The following is a 14241-nucleotide window of genomic DNA, read 5'->3' as shown; positions in this document are numbered from 1 at the left end:
ACGACTTATTATGACAGGTATAAGCCACCTATCATAATAAGTTGACCGGTGGCATTTTTGTAATAAAAGTAACAGTTATTATGACTGGTAAAGAGGAATCTATCATAATAAGTGAGAAGGGAAAATTTAGTATGACAGGTGCAGAGGACCTATCATAGTAGATGGGCACGGTGGCAAAATTGAAATTATGTTAAAAATATATTATGACAGATTTACGGAAACCTGTCATAATATCTTCAAATCCCTAATTTTTTTCCTTTCCTCTTTTCTTTTTCTCTTTCTCGTCTCCATTTTCTCCAACATTCAGAAGCATGGTTTCTTTCTCGAAACAGTCATTCGCGCACCATTCTCACGCCATGTGCTCACCTTCCGCTCGTCGTTCGCTTACCTTCCGCTCGCGTTCGCTCGTCGTCCACACGCCGTCCATACTGTTCGCATGCCGCCTGCGAGTTGTCTACTCATCCTCCGCACAACGTCTGCGAGTTGTTCGCGCGTCCTCTGCACTGTTCGCATGCCGTCCGCGAGCTGTCTGCTCGTCCTCCGCGCACCGTCCGCGAGTTGTCCGCACGTCCTCTGCGCACCGCGTGCCGTTCACCCTCCTTATGTTGCTCTTTTTCACAAAACCAAATTAAAAAGGGTTCCAAGTAACTGATATAATTTTTTGTCTTTATCTCAAGAACTGTTCCTTCTATTGTGCACCTTCTGACTCTTCCCTTCATCCCTGATTCTCCTAGGTGGCTGGTGAGTTGTTTTTAGCTTCTGGAATTTTTCTCTTTCATCAGTGCATGTTGGACACATATCACACAAGCAACCAAGTTTTTTCTTCTATTTGTTAAATGATTATATTCAACACATGTCATCTTCTGCAGGCTAAGGTTGGTCGGTGGAAAGAGTGTGATTCTGCTTTACAGTGCCTAAGGGGAAAGCATGCTGATGTTTATCAAGAGGCCACTGAAATGAGAGTATACAACAAGTTCTTGGTTTGGTTTGGAATTGTTTGGTCTGGTGATATGAAAGTTATTTGCAAGTAAATTGAATGGAAAGGAAAATGGTAAAATAGAAAAATCATTAAAAAAAAATTTGACTTACTATGACGTAGTTTGCACTGCCTATCATAGTAAGTCTGACTTACTATGACAAGTTTCTGCAATGTCATAAAAAGCGCGCATTTTCTATGACTCCTGAAACTATGACACTAGAATATCTGTCATAGTAAGCTCGTTTTACCTGTCATTATAAGCCCATTTTCTAGTAGTGTCTCTAGGTTAGATTCCAGCTTTCTTTTAGGGCTATGGCCCATGTATTGTCTTGTTTTTGCACTTTCTTTTGTATATTGTCGACCCCTTACTCTATTTTGATTATTGGCATCATGGTGTGCCTTAATTTCTGTTCAGGTTTCTTTTGGATAACTGTAAGGTAGTGTCTATACTCCAGGACTTTTCCTCTTATTTATCTATGTGACATTTTCTTTAATTAAGGTTATTAATTAAATGCGGTGTTACATCTAACATTGTTCTTCACTTCTTTTATTCCTTTATAGGTTGAATTTCTTGTTTATGATTATCATGCTTTAGATTTCCAGCTTTATAATTGATTATTTAAACGTCCTTTTTAGTAAACTTAATTTCGGAACATTTCAAAGTTAAGTTGTTCCTTTTGTTATCCTAATAATTGTAGTTTATCGTATACTTTTTTAGTTATTCTTCCTTTTCGACTCTATCTATAATGAACAAATTGAACCTTATTTTGTGTTTAAAAAATAAATATGTTAAATATTTTAAGAATGCTTTTACCTGATCAATTTTTATTCTTGATGTATTTAATTTTCATATTTAAATTGAAATAATTGAAAATCATGATTGACGACTTAAATAAAAAGAAATTTTAAAAATTATTTTATTTATTTTATTTCAGATTATAAAATTTTACGAAAAAACCAAGTAAATCAATTTCAGCAACAGTGTATTTATCCTTTAACGGAGGAATATATATATATATATATATATATATATATATATATATATATATATATATATATATATATATATATATATATATATCAACAAATAGAACTTCTTGCTTAAAGACATTCCACGCAGCTTTATAAAATATTCTTATGCTTTCCGGATAAAGCTTTCAAGATAAATTCAAAACAAATCTTATTAAAAATGTGTAAAAATTTTAAATATTTGTTTCCAAAATAGATATTTTCAGAATGGTCTAAACCCAAATATTGAAACCAAACTCCTCTACCAAAATGAATAACACTCCACCCAAAATATACTAATTATCTTGTTTTTTATTTTTTATTTATTTAAAAAGATTACTATCTTCATAAATATTTACTCTAGACTCAAATACAAATATATATATATATATATATATATATATATATATATATATATATATATATATAAATTTCACATTTATTATTCTTAATCTATTGTATTTCTCTTTTTCATTTTTCTCGGGTATGAATAATGATACCTTTTTTTACGAGGATTTCAAGTTTTAATTACAAAATTATTGTTTTCGGACCTAAACAATGAGAGAAGAGAAAAAGTAATAATAATAATATTGTAAATATGCTCTACAAACATGTTTCACCCTTTAAAAATTAATTAAGGTAATAAGTGCTAATAAGTTGTATATATCTCTCCTTTATCATAAAGCATATTATCCCTGGGAATAAAAAAAAAAGAAGAAGCAATAACAATGGTTCAGAGGTAACAGAATAAGTTCTAAACCTTATATAATTTAGAAGATGAGGAAGGAAAGTAGAGGAAGAAAAAATGGGTGCTACTCAATCTCAGGAACAACCACAATCACAAACACGGTTTCAGCTACAGTCACAACACCACCAACAGCAACAACCACCGCGACATGAAGCTGCTACAAGGGAATCATGGTCGTTGTCTCCTGAAGGGAACACAAAATCCTCCAAGAATAGCACAAAGATGGTAAATAATGCCACAAAACTCAATGAGACTCAATCTTCGATGCCAGTGAAAGCATGGAATTTTGAAGGACAGATCCCACACAACTATGAACATATACTCAAGGATGCAGACTCTCCACTTGCTAATTCTTCCAACTGGGGAAACCTGTTGGATCAGCTATATGCTGGGGTGTTCTTAGCTCACAAAACAAAGGCAAGTTCAATGTCATCTAGTTTGAGATAATAACTCGATTTAAGATTGTGATTTACGGATTGAACAATGTTTGGTGTGATTAACATTATTTGTGCACAGAAATATTGGGTAGAGAAGAAGTCCAACAGCAACTGTTTCGTGCTGTATGCAAGAGCACTCTCAATCACCTGGGCAGAAAATCAAAACTATTGGAAATGGGAACAACAGAAAGTAGAAAAGTAAACATCTCTTATATTTATAAATATAAAAAGTGATGCAGACTTTAGTTTTTTTGATTCATAGCAACATGTGTGTGTTGCAGTGGCACTATGATAGACTTGGCTAAACTGAAAATGGTGTGCTGGCTAGAAGTGCATGGAAAATTTGACATTGGAATGGTTTCACCAGGAATTTTGTATCAAGTGTCATTTATTGTGATGGTGAAAGATTCAGCTGAAGGGTGGGAACTTCCTGTAAATGTTAGAGTTGTTCTTCCTGGAGGGAGGAAACAACAGCACAGGGAAAATTTAATGGAGAAGCCAAGGGAGAGGTGGATAGAGGTTCCAGTAGGTGACTTTGTTGCCTCTCAAAAAGATGTTGGTGAGATGGAGATTTCTATGTATGAATATGATGGTGGCATGTGGAAAACTGGTCTTGTCATTCAAGGTGTTGCCATCAAACCAAAGAATTAGCAAGCATTTTCTACTTAACACTTGTTTTTATTTGCACTTTCTAAAGTGCAGATAAAAATTCAGCTTTTACAACTTCAATTTAGTTTCCTTTTATATTTTGCTTTTTAATCTACTTCTCTTTCTTTTTCTCTCCTATGGAATCATGAAAGTAATCTCAAACTTATAAATTTACTTGTTACTTTTTACTTTATTTTATCACATTGATATGAACATGTGATATGGTAATAACTCATCCATGTTTATTTGGTAAAAAATGACCCCTTGTCAACACAAATGTGTTTATGGGGATAATTTTAAACTTTTGTTTCAAGAGTGGAAGACAAAACTAAAAAATCTTCAAAAATAGTATCAAAACTCACAAAAAGTATATAAATGTTAAATATAATAATTTAAGATAATCATGAATGTAATTCTTTAAAGAAAATAAAATAATTAAATTAAATTTATCATGTGTTAATTAAATCAATTTGTTCATATCTATTATTAATATTTATGGAACCAAATCCTACATTTATATAGGATGATATTATAAGGTGGATTAGTCTATGTCTTCGTTTCATTAGTCAAATTTGGACGCCTAAGATAGGGTGGGTCAGTATGCAATGTCCGTATTTGATTTTTTTCAAAGTACAAAGAATACTTAAACTCGTCAATGTTAAATAAAGCAAATTATTCATATTTACTATTAATATTTATAGACTAATTGTTATCTATTTGTAGTTGATTATTTTAAAGACTTTTTTTAATTAAGACATCAAGGTTAAATAAATAAGTTTATTTATATTTATTATTAATATTTATGGGACTAACTCTTTATATCTATTTAGTCTTTTAGTTTCTTAATTGTGTTAATTATATTTTATTTTAACTCATTAGATGTTTTCATTGTTGTTTTCTGTGTGTATTTGTTTCAGAAAAAAGTTGCAGGTATATCATGATATATGAATAAAAATAAATTTGTTTCTTTATATTTATGTTTATATATAACTTTTTTCAATAGTAGTTTTTAAATAATTATTTGCATTAATGTATATTTTACATTTCCAAATAAATGAAAGATAACCCCCAAGAAATACCATGGCTGCAGGAAATGGGGATCAAAGAGTTACTTCCCTTTTATGATCTACATTCTTGTTTAATGCAGCAGTACTTTCCTTTGATCAAAAATAAAATACAGACACACTGGAGAAAAACGTAAAAACAAATGCAAAAGTCTATACTAAAACGAACAACTTTGTACAGAGCATGCCGCCATTGACGTGAAATTAAGAATGTCACAAATAAATCAGTTCATTTCATAACTGATTCATAAGATTCACATAATATATACAAGAATGTGAGGAAGATGGTATTCGTTTTCACAACAGATACAGAAGGTTCACAAATATCATTTACATGAAACGGGGGGAATATGGCAAAGCAAATCAAACAAATATCACTCACTATATACAAAGAGATGCCTTGCCAACCATAATGAATTATATAGAAATTATTCCCTCCACTCCAAGTTACTTCAACTGAATGTGATTCACAAGGCATCAACTGAAACAGCCAGAGCATTGAGTTGAACATGTTTACCCTCAGTGCCTGGGTGAATAACCAGGGTAGCATGAGCCTCAGAGTAAGATTGATTGGCTCCTTCATGTGAAACTGATATGGAGCACATTTTATCCGCTGTATTGCTCAGGTCATCTTGGTCCTTGGAAATAATTTCCCATTCCTCTTTTAGGGATGCTACTTCAACACCATTCTCTTTATACCTCTCAATTTCAAAAGCAGTAGGTAGAATCACAAAATCATTGAGGGGATTGTAAAAGGGATCAGGAACTCCAGCCTTCAGCCAGTGCTTTATAAGCCGGAATACATGTGGCTCCCGAAGGATACCCCGATGTTCACCTGGCACTCCAACCCTTGCCTCAGCATTAAGACCATCAGCCTGCATTTAGGTTTAATCCAAATATATTTTGGGCCTTAGCTCAATTACCACCAACAGTAATGCCACATAATAGACATAATATCAAGAAAACTAACATTTAATTAGATTAGATATATCAATTGCACAAGGATTGAGTATAGGAAAATAAGCAAACCTTAGCTGATTCTATAGGAACTGTTCCATCTCCATCAACAAATACATATTTGGCCTGGATTTTAAGAAAGATAAAAGTAAGCATGGGCAACCAAAGCAAAGTATACATATGATGAGGAGAAATAATTTACAAAGATTTAGCATAAAAAATGATCAATTAAGAAAATACTTGAACTCTATCACACCAGAAAGAAAAGTGAGATAACGTTATGAAGAGAAGAGGTTGTCATATTTCAAAGTCAGGCATACCACAAGGGCTTTAAAAACAAATTATTTAAATTTAACAATTCTCTTAGTCTACAGTTTATTGAACTAATCAAATACAGACAGACAAAACCCAGATGGTTCCGGACTTTCCTTCAGAGTAACAAAAGTAATAATGTATTTTAAACCTGGGCAACTCTCCGTCTCAATCAATACATAACATGAATCACGAATCACGTATTTAACACAATCATAAATGTACTGACCTGGATATAACGTAGCTGTTGCAGATCTGTTACAGGCTTGTCCGCACTCCCTAAACTGTAGAATAATAGTTGTGTCAAGTTACGACTCACATGTTTCCAAAAGAATTATAAATATTTGCATGTTCTAGAGTAACCACAGTAACATACAAAGAATTGATAGAGGCATTACCAAACACTATGAGGAGTCTCAAGATTGGTCCCATAAATATTGTAAAATTTAACTTGTGAGGGAAGTTTGGCAGAAGATAGAATCTCCCATGTTTTGTTTGCCCAATTAAGGATATCCAAGTTGAAGGGCAGGGGTATATTCTCACCATCATAATTAACCTGGATCACAGTTAGAGCTATATATAAATAAACATCCTAGATGACTAGATCTTGAATAGCAACACTAGTACTCCTTAAATGCATTAATGTATTCTAAAGAAATCCACCACTCCACTTTCCCCACCCCTGGAATAAATAAAGATGAATAAATTAAATTGACACTCCCCGCAGTTTTGTTAAATTTCTCCCAATATTCCTCGTTTCTTCTACCCGTTCACTGCCTAATTAATTGTTTTAAAAACATTACACTGATATCCTTTATGCATTACACTAAAACCCTTTATTCATTAAGCTAACCCTTTTATTGATTGAAAAACATTAAGTGAAGTTGTTGTGAACAATAGAAAAGTACAGGGGTTGTGTGCAATGTCAAGAAATCACAAGGGGTGTTAGTGTAATTTACTCTAAAGATTTCCTTAAATTAAGAGAGAATAGAGACCAAGTTAAAGTTCCAAGTTCATCTCTAGATAGAAAAAGGCAAAGCATCTTTAAATTATGATTTCTTCCATCCCAAATTATCCATTAATCATTATTTGTAGATTTTAATAGTCGACGGCAAAAAGTGTCCAATGCTCCAAAAATAAAATTTAAACTATAATGCATCCAATTCCATCAAAATTCCATACTCAAATTTAACGAAGTTCCATTAATGTCCATTCTGAGCAAGTTAACACAGGTAACTCACAGTGTTATTTACAAGAGCTTGCTTCAAAATCTCAATGCTGTCACATGGTGGATATGACTCCAGAACAACATGTGATTTCCCTTCAGAATCATGTCTCTCACGCCACAATTCCAGAGCAGGAACATGTTTCCAATGAAAATTAGGACAACCTCTCAGTTCATACACGGATGGGCATTCAATAAGCTGTGATTGGAACAAACTTCAATAAATAATTTACAATATTGAAGTATCTAAATACAAAATCAGAAAGAGAGAACAAAATTAATCAAAACAAGACAAAAGAATACAATAACAAAAACAATGCAAGATTATGCTTTAGATAATCCTTTCTCAAACAACAGAAAGAACCATCCAACAACACATACACTGGAAAATCAGAACATGCACACTATATCCGAAGATCATACAAAATATGAAAAGCAATCAATTAATAAAATAACTTCTACAAAACTATAACTGACAAAACTACCATTATATTTTTTTTCTACCATATTCGGGCTCTGAATTCTTTTTCCTTCTAGTGTAATCATAGTTTTAGAAAGCATAATTGTGAAGTGTGGCTAGTAATTAAGCAATTAAGTTATTTGACTTGGATTTCAGGAAGATGTCATCATCACTGCTTTCTAATATCTTCAGACTGGTTAATAAACACTTAATCTACCCACACTTCGGGCAGTGGCCATTGCTGAATGGTAAGGAAGGATAAATTGCCCAGAGAGTTGATAAACAAATTCATAGCACAAATCAAGAAGACAAATAACTGATATATACCAACTGGTGCATGCTCCATTTGGAAATATAAAGGTTCTGTTCCCATCCTTCCACAAATGACATTCCATTTAAAAAGGTAGCATTGGTGCTTCCAGGTGCACCTGCATAAATATAATCATACAACTACACCGTCATGCAATTTCTATGGCAAAAACAAATAAATAGAAAACCCCTAACCAGCTAAAACAAAACACATGAAAGCAATTAAATAAAATTATTAAATTACACAATGTTATGAGTTCAAATAATATCTAGGTTAAAATCAAGTGAAAATATAGTAGCGATCTATCATGCACTACGTTTTTCCATTAACTATTTTAGCATATGAAGAAAATATGGCATTGCCTTCAAATATACTAAACAAGGAAAACAAATTTCTAATAGACCTATCATTATATAAATTGCATTGAAATGCTAAAAGAATCATTCATCAAATATCCTTAATTATAATTCCATACTTTTGATAAATACACAATATAATTACTAACCCTGGAACGGTGCAGTAATCGCAACCCAGTTCTTAACATATTTCTCAAAAATCTGAGGAAGGCAACAAAAGAAATATAGTCATGTTTCAGCAGTAGATAATTCCAAGATTGAAGTTTATAAACCATGAATTGACAAATGTCACTGATAAGATTAAATGGAAACAACAAAATAAAATAAAACCAAAATCACAAGCTTAACAGATGTGTTACATCACTTTGCAGGCTCATGAAACATTTCACCAAAAGACCACCCATAGAATGACTAATAATGTTTATCTTCTTTCCCCCTGAGGCATTATAAATTGACTCTAATTTTGCAGCCAGCCGATCCATTGTTTCCTGCAACCTAATTGATATAAACAGAGAAGTTGTAAGAAAAATTGCCTTCACTTTGTTTGAGTAAATACTTGGTAGAGACCTTATCCTTCGGTGAGAAATAAACCACCAGGAAACCAATAATTAAAAAGATACACTTGAGAGACATCAATCAGATTAAGTTCCATTTGCACAATTACAATTCACTTTAGGCTACGTTAGTTTATCAAAATTTCACTTCCTCCGAAAAATGTTCCTTTAATAAAAATAAAACAAATTATAAAACTAGTGAATTCCTTACAAAGAATCAATTCCATAATAAATATGAGATAGTTTTTCCATGCAGAAAGATGTAGTTAAATAATCTCACAAATTGTACATATGTGCAGAGTAGGGTGTTTGAATTTCCTTAGTTTCAGTGTTATGCAGTGTTACCAATGGCAGAAGGCCAAAATTCTGCCACAGAAACATCACATAGCAGGATCACTCCATTCCTACATGGTGCTACCATTCAACAACATCGCCATATGGATTTGTGATGAGAAAGGAAATGACACCTTTTTCAAGAATCATTAAACTGCTCCAGCGTTAAATTAATTAGCTACCTGTTGCTTTGGCGAAAATCATATCCAAAACCAAAAAGTGTCTTCCCCTCTTCAAATCCCCACTTACGCATTTCAACAATCATGTCATGGAAATAATACACACCCTCACTTCCAATCATCTGCTTAAAAGAATTATATACGATTCATGAATAAATTGGATGGACATCTGCAGTGCAGATATAAGCAACTCAGTATAAAACAGGCATACCAAGTCAGGGTCCAAAATATCAATTGCATAGAGTCCATGCCTATCTTCAGGAATCATAATTGTTGAATTTGGATCCATGGACTCAGTTTTTCCTGGTTTCAAAGAAGATTATTGTAGATGTTCAGATCACCAAATTCAAAGTTTTTCCTAGCACACTCTTCAGCACAAAACACAAATGATTTCAGTAAAGAAATAAATAAACTGGGCAGGCACAGAAGCTTGGGTACGCGCAGGCGTTAAAGACACAAGAGTACAATTTAGGGCCACTTGGAAGAGCTTCTGCAGAGCTTGTTTGGAGTTATCATACAGAACTCAAGCTTAAAATTGAAGGTTGACTAAGAAGTAGCTAAAAATGTAGTTAAGCTTTTGAAAGTGGCTCCTAAGCTTTTTACTTAGCTTTTGTTTGCACATCAAATTCGTGAGTCAGGTGACATTTTCATGTCAATAACATAAAAAGTATAACTCAGAAGCTACTATTTATAGCTTTTGCTCGATGAGAATCAAATACTGCTACATGTTAAACCAAACATACGGTCAACGAGTTTCATGTGGAAGCTTCAAAAGAGATAACCTCTCACTGTAATAACTCTTATCATACATAAGCTTAATTAAGCTGTTAATCCACATACGTCATTTTTCAATCATACAATTTCTTGTTTCCCTGACTAACTATGGCCATTAATTAATTATAGGAAAGGGAAAAAAACAAAAAAAAAAAAAGCACAATTCGGTGTTTTACCACATAAAGCTGCAATTTAACATTTTTTTTAAAGAAAAAAAAAAATAACACATTCGCTGATCACATTTAACCTTTTTACTTTTCTTTTATCAGAAAACATCATTAGATAAATAAGCAACAGGTGAAACTAAACAGCATCAGTTTCAACTTCCAATGCGCTTAATTTATGCAAAATGAAAAATTAGGTCTACCGGTGGAAGGATCATAACGCGACCAAAGCTTGGTCTTCAACTTGTACTCGGCGCTGAGGAAGCGAACCCAAACGCGCTCCTGGCTCCCATCGGGGTCGCTAACGGCGTGTAAAATGGAGCCGCCGACACCGGGAACCAGCAAAACGGGGTCGAGATTAGGGTTGACGTAGGCCTCTGGCTGTGGCTTCTTCATCAATTTGAGCCACAGCTCCACGGATTGAAGAATTTCGCCCAACAAGATCGCCATCAAGAATCACGAATTAGGGTTTGGAATCTTTGGATGATTTGGGGAAGGTGCTATTATGTTCCGTAAAATGGTTATTTCTTCAGGATAAGTGTTCCAGCACAACTCTGCGTTGCGCGGAAGGTTCACAGTTTGAAGAAGAAGAGAAACGATAGCGTGGAATTGAAGGGAATAATTAATTGCCACTTGTCATGTTTATTATGGTTACCATTAATCACGCTCTGAAAACAAAAAGTCAAGGGTATGATTAGTAAATATATTTCTTAACATTATCATCAACAACTTTTAATTTACAGTTGTCTTCTGGGCTTCATTCACATGTCTAAAGAGACTTTACTATTTCTACCCCACTTTTCTTAAGTTCACGCCAATGTTTTTGTTTAAAAAAATTGGTATAATAAAAATAATAACACAAGCTTCACAATGCATAACACAACCCATATTTGTGCCTAAAAAAAGAGTTTCTCCTTTGGCAGTAAACATTCTAAACTTAAAAGTGAAACAAATTTTAATTTTATTTATATGATAGATACGTTAAGTCACTTAAAAAAACCGTGAACTCAATAAATAAATATATATATATATATATATGAAAGAAAATTGAATTTCATGAAATTCACTACATAAATATATTTTTATTTTATCAACGTCACAAAAAAAAATCATTAATTTTCTATTGTGTTGAAATGATCAAAATACACAAGGTAACACCCTCAAACAATTTTAAATTTCACGAAATTGTAAAAACAAGTAACCAACGTGAAAATTTTGGAGTTCTTCACAAAATAAATTTTGATTTAAAACGTTTGAATAATGAGGAGTAAAAATCTTCATTATTGTTTGACCAATATATGTTAGACCAACTTCTGGTTAGACTTTAGTTTAACAAATTTTTTAACTAAAGTCATTAATCCTATGATGACTTAATCATGTGCGATTAATTAAACTAAATTTTCATAGAAATTGTCTTTGATAAGTATAACTTCAACATTATTAAAGAAATTGTTCTTTTCTTCCACGATTTTATTTTCAAAAATCATGGTGCATTTCATGACTTTTTCAAAAAAAAAAAAGTCATTTCTAAGATATACGACTTAGCTCTTTCGATAATTATTTTAAAATCAGATCCAGATCCGTCATTTCGCAACTAAATTAGCCTAGATTTAAAAAATCATCTATTTAAATTAATTATAATTTTGAAGATAATTTTTCACAGAAAAACTAAGATAACATATTGGACAACGGATTATTATAAAAGACACTCATTAGCATAAAAGAATAGAAAACAAAATAAAACTAATTTATTTTGCTACATGACAAATCTATTGTATAAAGTCAAAAATAGCCTATCAACTTAAGCAGCATAACTTGACTAAGTTATATTATATAGTTGATGAAAAGCATTTAATGTTTAATTATTTTTTTCTTCTCATCTAAGTCTAATGTATTTTAACAGCTAATTTTTAAACTTTTCATATATATATATATATATATATATATATATATATATATATATATATATATATATATATATATATATATATATATATATATATATATATATATATATATATATATATATATATATATATATATATATATATATATATATAAAAGAAGAAAATAAAATAAAACAACGGAGAATATCATTCAAAGTTTGGTATCAACCAACAATTGTGAATACAAATTTTTCTACGGTTAGTTATACTTTTATCTGAGAGAGGGGTATAATAAATAATACTTAAAACGTAGTCTGAGAAACAAGTTAAAAATATTTGACTAGATGTTAAAAGTGATCAAAAACAATATTTGTAATTTAATAAATTTTTAAAGATTTATCCAAAAAGTGAACTGTTAAGATAAAATCTATACATAATGCAATTGAAGGTAGTATAAAGTGCAAGTTTTTTCATCAACCACAAAAAGAAGAACACACAAAATTAACTAAAAGTGGAAAGTTTAAACACTCCATTTTTTTTGACAAGTGGCAAAGTGTGGCTCTTACACGTGTGATCTCTTCTTTCTGCTTTAAATTCAAAAAGAAAAATTCATCTCATGTGCTAAAACCCTAATTTCTTCACTCTCAACTTTTCTCTCACCCTTTGTCACCTCAAACCCTAAATTGTTTCACTTCCAACTTTTCTCTCATCCTCTGCCGCCTCAAACCCTAATTTTTTCACTCCCAACTTTTCTCTCATCCCCTGTGCCGCCTCACTCTTCCTCTACGAGCAAATCCCTATTTTTCTTTCTTCGTTAATTTTGGTTTCTTATGACCTACATTTTATGGATGTATGGTTTTGGATCTTTCTCTTCTTCTATGTTTTTGTTTTTTCTTTCGATCTGGCTCACTATATTTTGTTTCCATGGTTTATGAATAGAAACTGATGGTATTAACTGATGAAAAAGAGACTCTTTACCGCGCTTCCGAAGGTTTTGTCATCTTCTTTTCACCATTGATTTTTGTAGTTATATATTTTACATTTATTTTGTTTTTTAATTATTTTTTTCCTTTCGATCTACCTCACTATATGTATGTTTCCATGGTTGATGACTAGCAACTGATGTTCGATATTCTTAATTGATGAAAAGGAGACTCTTTTCAAAGAACCAATGGTCTTAACTGATGAAAAGGAATTTCATGGTAAGTGGACGACTCGAGATGAAAAAGTAAAAAAATGTTGTTTGAAATTAGTCATTGAGATGGAATTTATTCTCACTTGCAATATAAACTAAAAATACATGCTAAATTTGTAATAAGAGATGGCTAATACTATGTTTTGTAAATTGTATTGATTTTCTTTATTCACCTTTGTTTGTAAGCCATGGATCTGAAGTTTAGTTTTGTGATGTTGTCGTAGATTCTTAGAAGCAATGAATTTGATATTGAGAAAGTAGAACACTTGTGGACCAACATGGTGCAATGGAGGAAAGAGGTACTAATACGATTATGTATATTTGTGTAGTGAATCATTGTTAATGTTATAAACTATATGTGTATGTTAGCATATAGTCTTTGTCCTTGCTAAGAAACTCTATAGGTGGTCTACTCTACAACTCTTGGCATTGGAATACATGCATTCAACCTTTGGAATACCTAAAGGTAATAGTTATGAGACACATTTTATCTGCAATTTTTAAATTTTGGATTCATTGGATCTTATGGTCATGGTTGATAATTTTTTTAAAATTTTAGTTTTTGTATTGAAGTTTTCCATTTCTTTCATCTCTTTTGTTTTTAACCTGCATTGGTGCTGATTTTGTGTTGAAATATTTTGTTCTATCTGTC

General features: G+C 32.0%; 2 protein-coding genes across 2 annotated transcripts; one reads left to right on the top strand and one right to left on the bottom strand.

Annotated features, from left to right (window-relative positions):
• The first annotated feature begins 2762 nt into the window (after window positions 1-2762).
• On the top strand, window positions 2763-3931 carry LOC114176735 (lectin-like). The gene is made up of 3 exons (XM_028061869.2): window positions 2763-3152; window positions 3252-3370; window positions 3454-3931. The coding sequence occupies exons 1-3, from the start codon at window positions 2793-2795 to the stop codon at window positions 3821-3823; spliced, it is 849 nt and encodes a 282-aa protein (XP_027917670.1). The 5' UTR covers window positions 2763-2792; the 3' UTR covers window positions 3824-3931.
• Window positions 3932-5095: 1164 nt separating this feature from the next.
• Window positions 5096-11117, bottom strand: LOC114177764 (alpha/beta-Hydrolases superfamily protein). The gene is made up of 11 exons (XM_028063275.2): window positions 10712-11117; window positions 9782-9873; window positions 9574-9692; window positions 8864-8999; window positions 8654-8705; window positions 8166-8266; window positions 7395-7577; window positions 6552-6709; window positions 6383-6437; window positions 5914-5967; window positions 5096-5759 (listed from the first exon to the last, which is right to left on the bottom strand). Exons 1-11 carry the CDS (start codon window positions 10956-10958, stop codon window positions 5352-5354), a joined length of 1605 nt encoding a protein of 534 aa, XP_027919076.1. The 5' UTR covers window positions 10959-11117; the 3' UTR covers window positions 5096-5351.
• Window positions 11118-14241: the final 3124 nt, after the last annotated feature.

The sequence above is a fragment of the Vigna unguiculata genome, chromosome 3, assembly GCF_037176805.1.
Source record: "Vigna unguiculata cultivar grain cowpea cultivar isolate G323 ecotype 2 chromosome 3, ASM3717680v1, whole genome shotgun sequence".
Classification (NCBI taxonomy): Eukaryota; Viridiplantae; Streptophyta; class Magnoliopsida; order Fabales; family Fabaceae; genus Vigna; species Vigna unguiculata.
This window is presented reverse-complemented; position numbering and strand designations above follow the sequence as displayed.

What these genes read in the sequence shown, in the direction of transcription:
- LOC114176735 (XM_028061869.2), top strand. Translation starts at nt 2,793, where the DNA reads ATGGGTGCTACTCAATCTCAGGAACAACCACAATCACAAACACGGTTT. An exon ending in TCTTAGCTCACAAAACAAAG is followed by an intron (nt 3,153 to 3,251) that starts GCAAGTTCAATG and finishes ATTTGTGCACAG; the next exon opens with AAATATTGGGTAGAGAAGAA. An exon ending in GAACAACAGAAAGTAGAAAA is followed by an intron (nt 3,371 to 3,453) that starts GTAAACATCTCT and finishes TGTGTGTTGCAG; the next exon opens with TGGCACTATGATAGACTTGG.
- LOC114177764 (XM_028063275.2), bottom strand. Translation starts at nt 10,958, where the DNA reads ATGGCGATCTTGTTGGGCGAAATTCTTCAATCCGTGGAGCTGTGGCTC. An exon ending in AACAGCTACGTTATATCCAG is followed by an intron (nt 5,968 to 6,382) that starts GTCAGTACATTT and finishes CTTAAAATCCAG; the next exon opens with GCCAAATATGTATTTGTTGA. An exon ending in TTCCTATAGAATCAGCTAAG is followed by an intron (nt 5,760 to 5,913) that starts GTTTGCTTATTT and finishes ACCTAAATGCAG; the next exon opens with GCTGATGGTCTTAATGCTGA.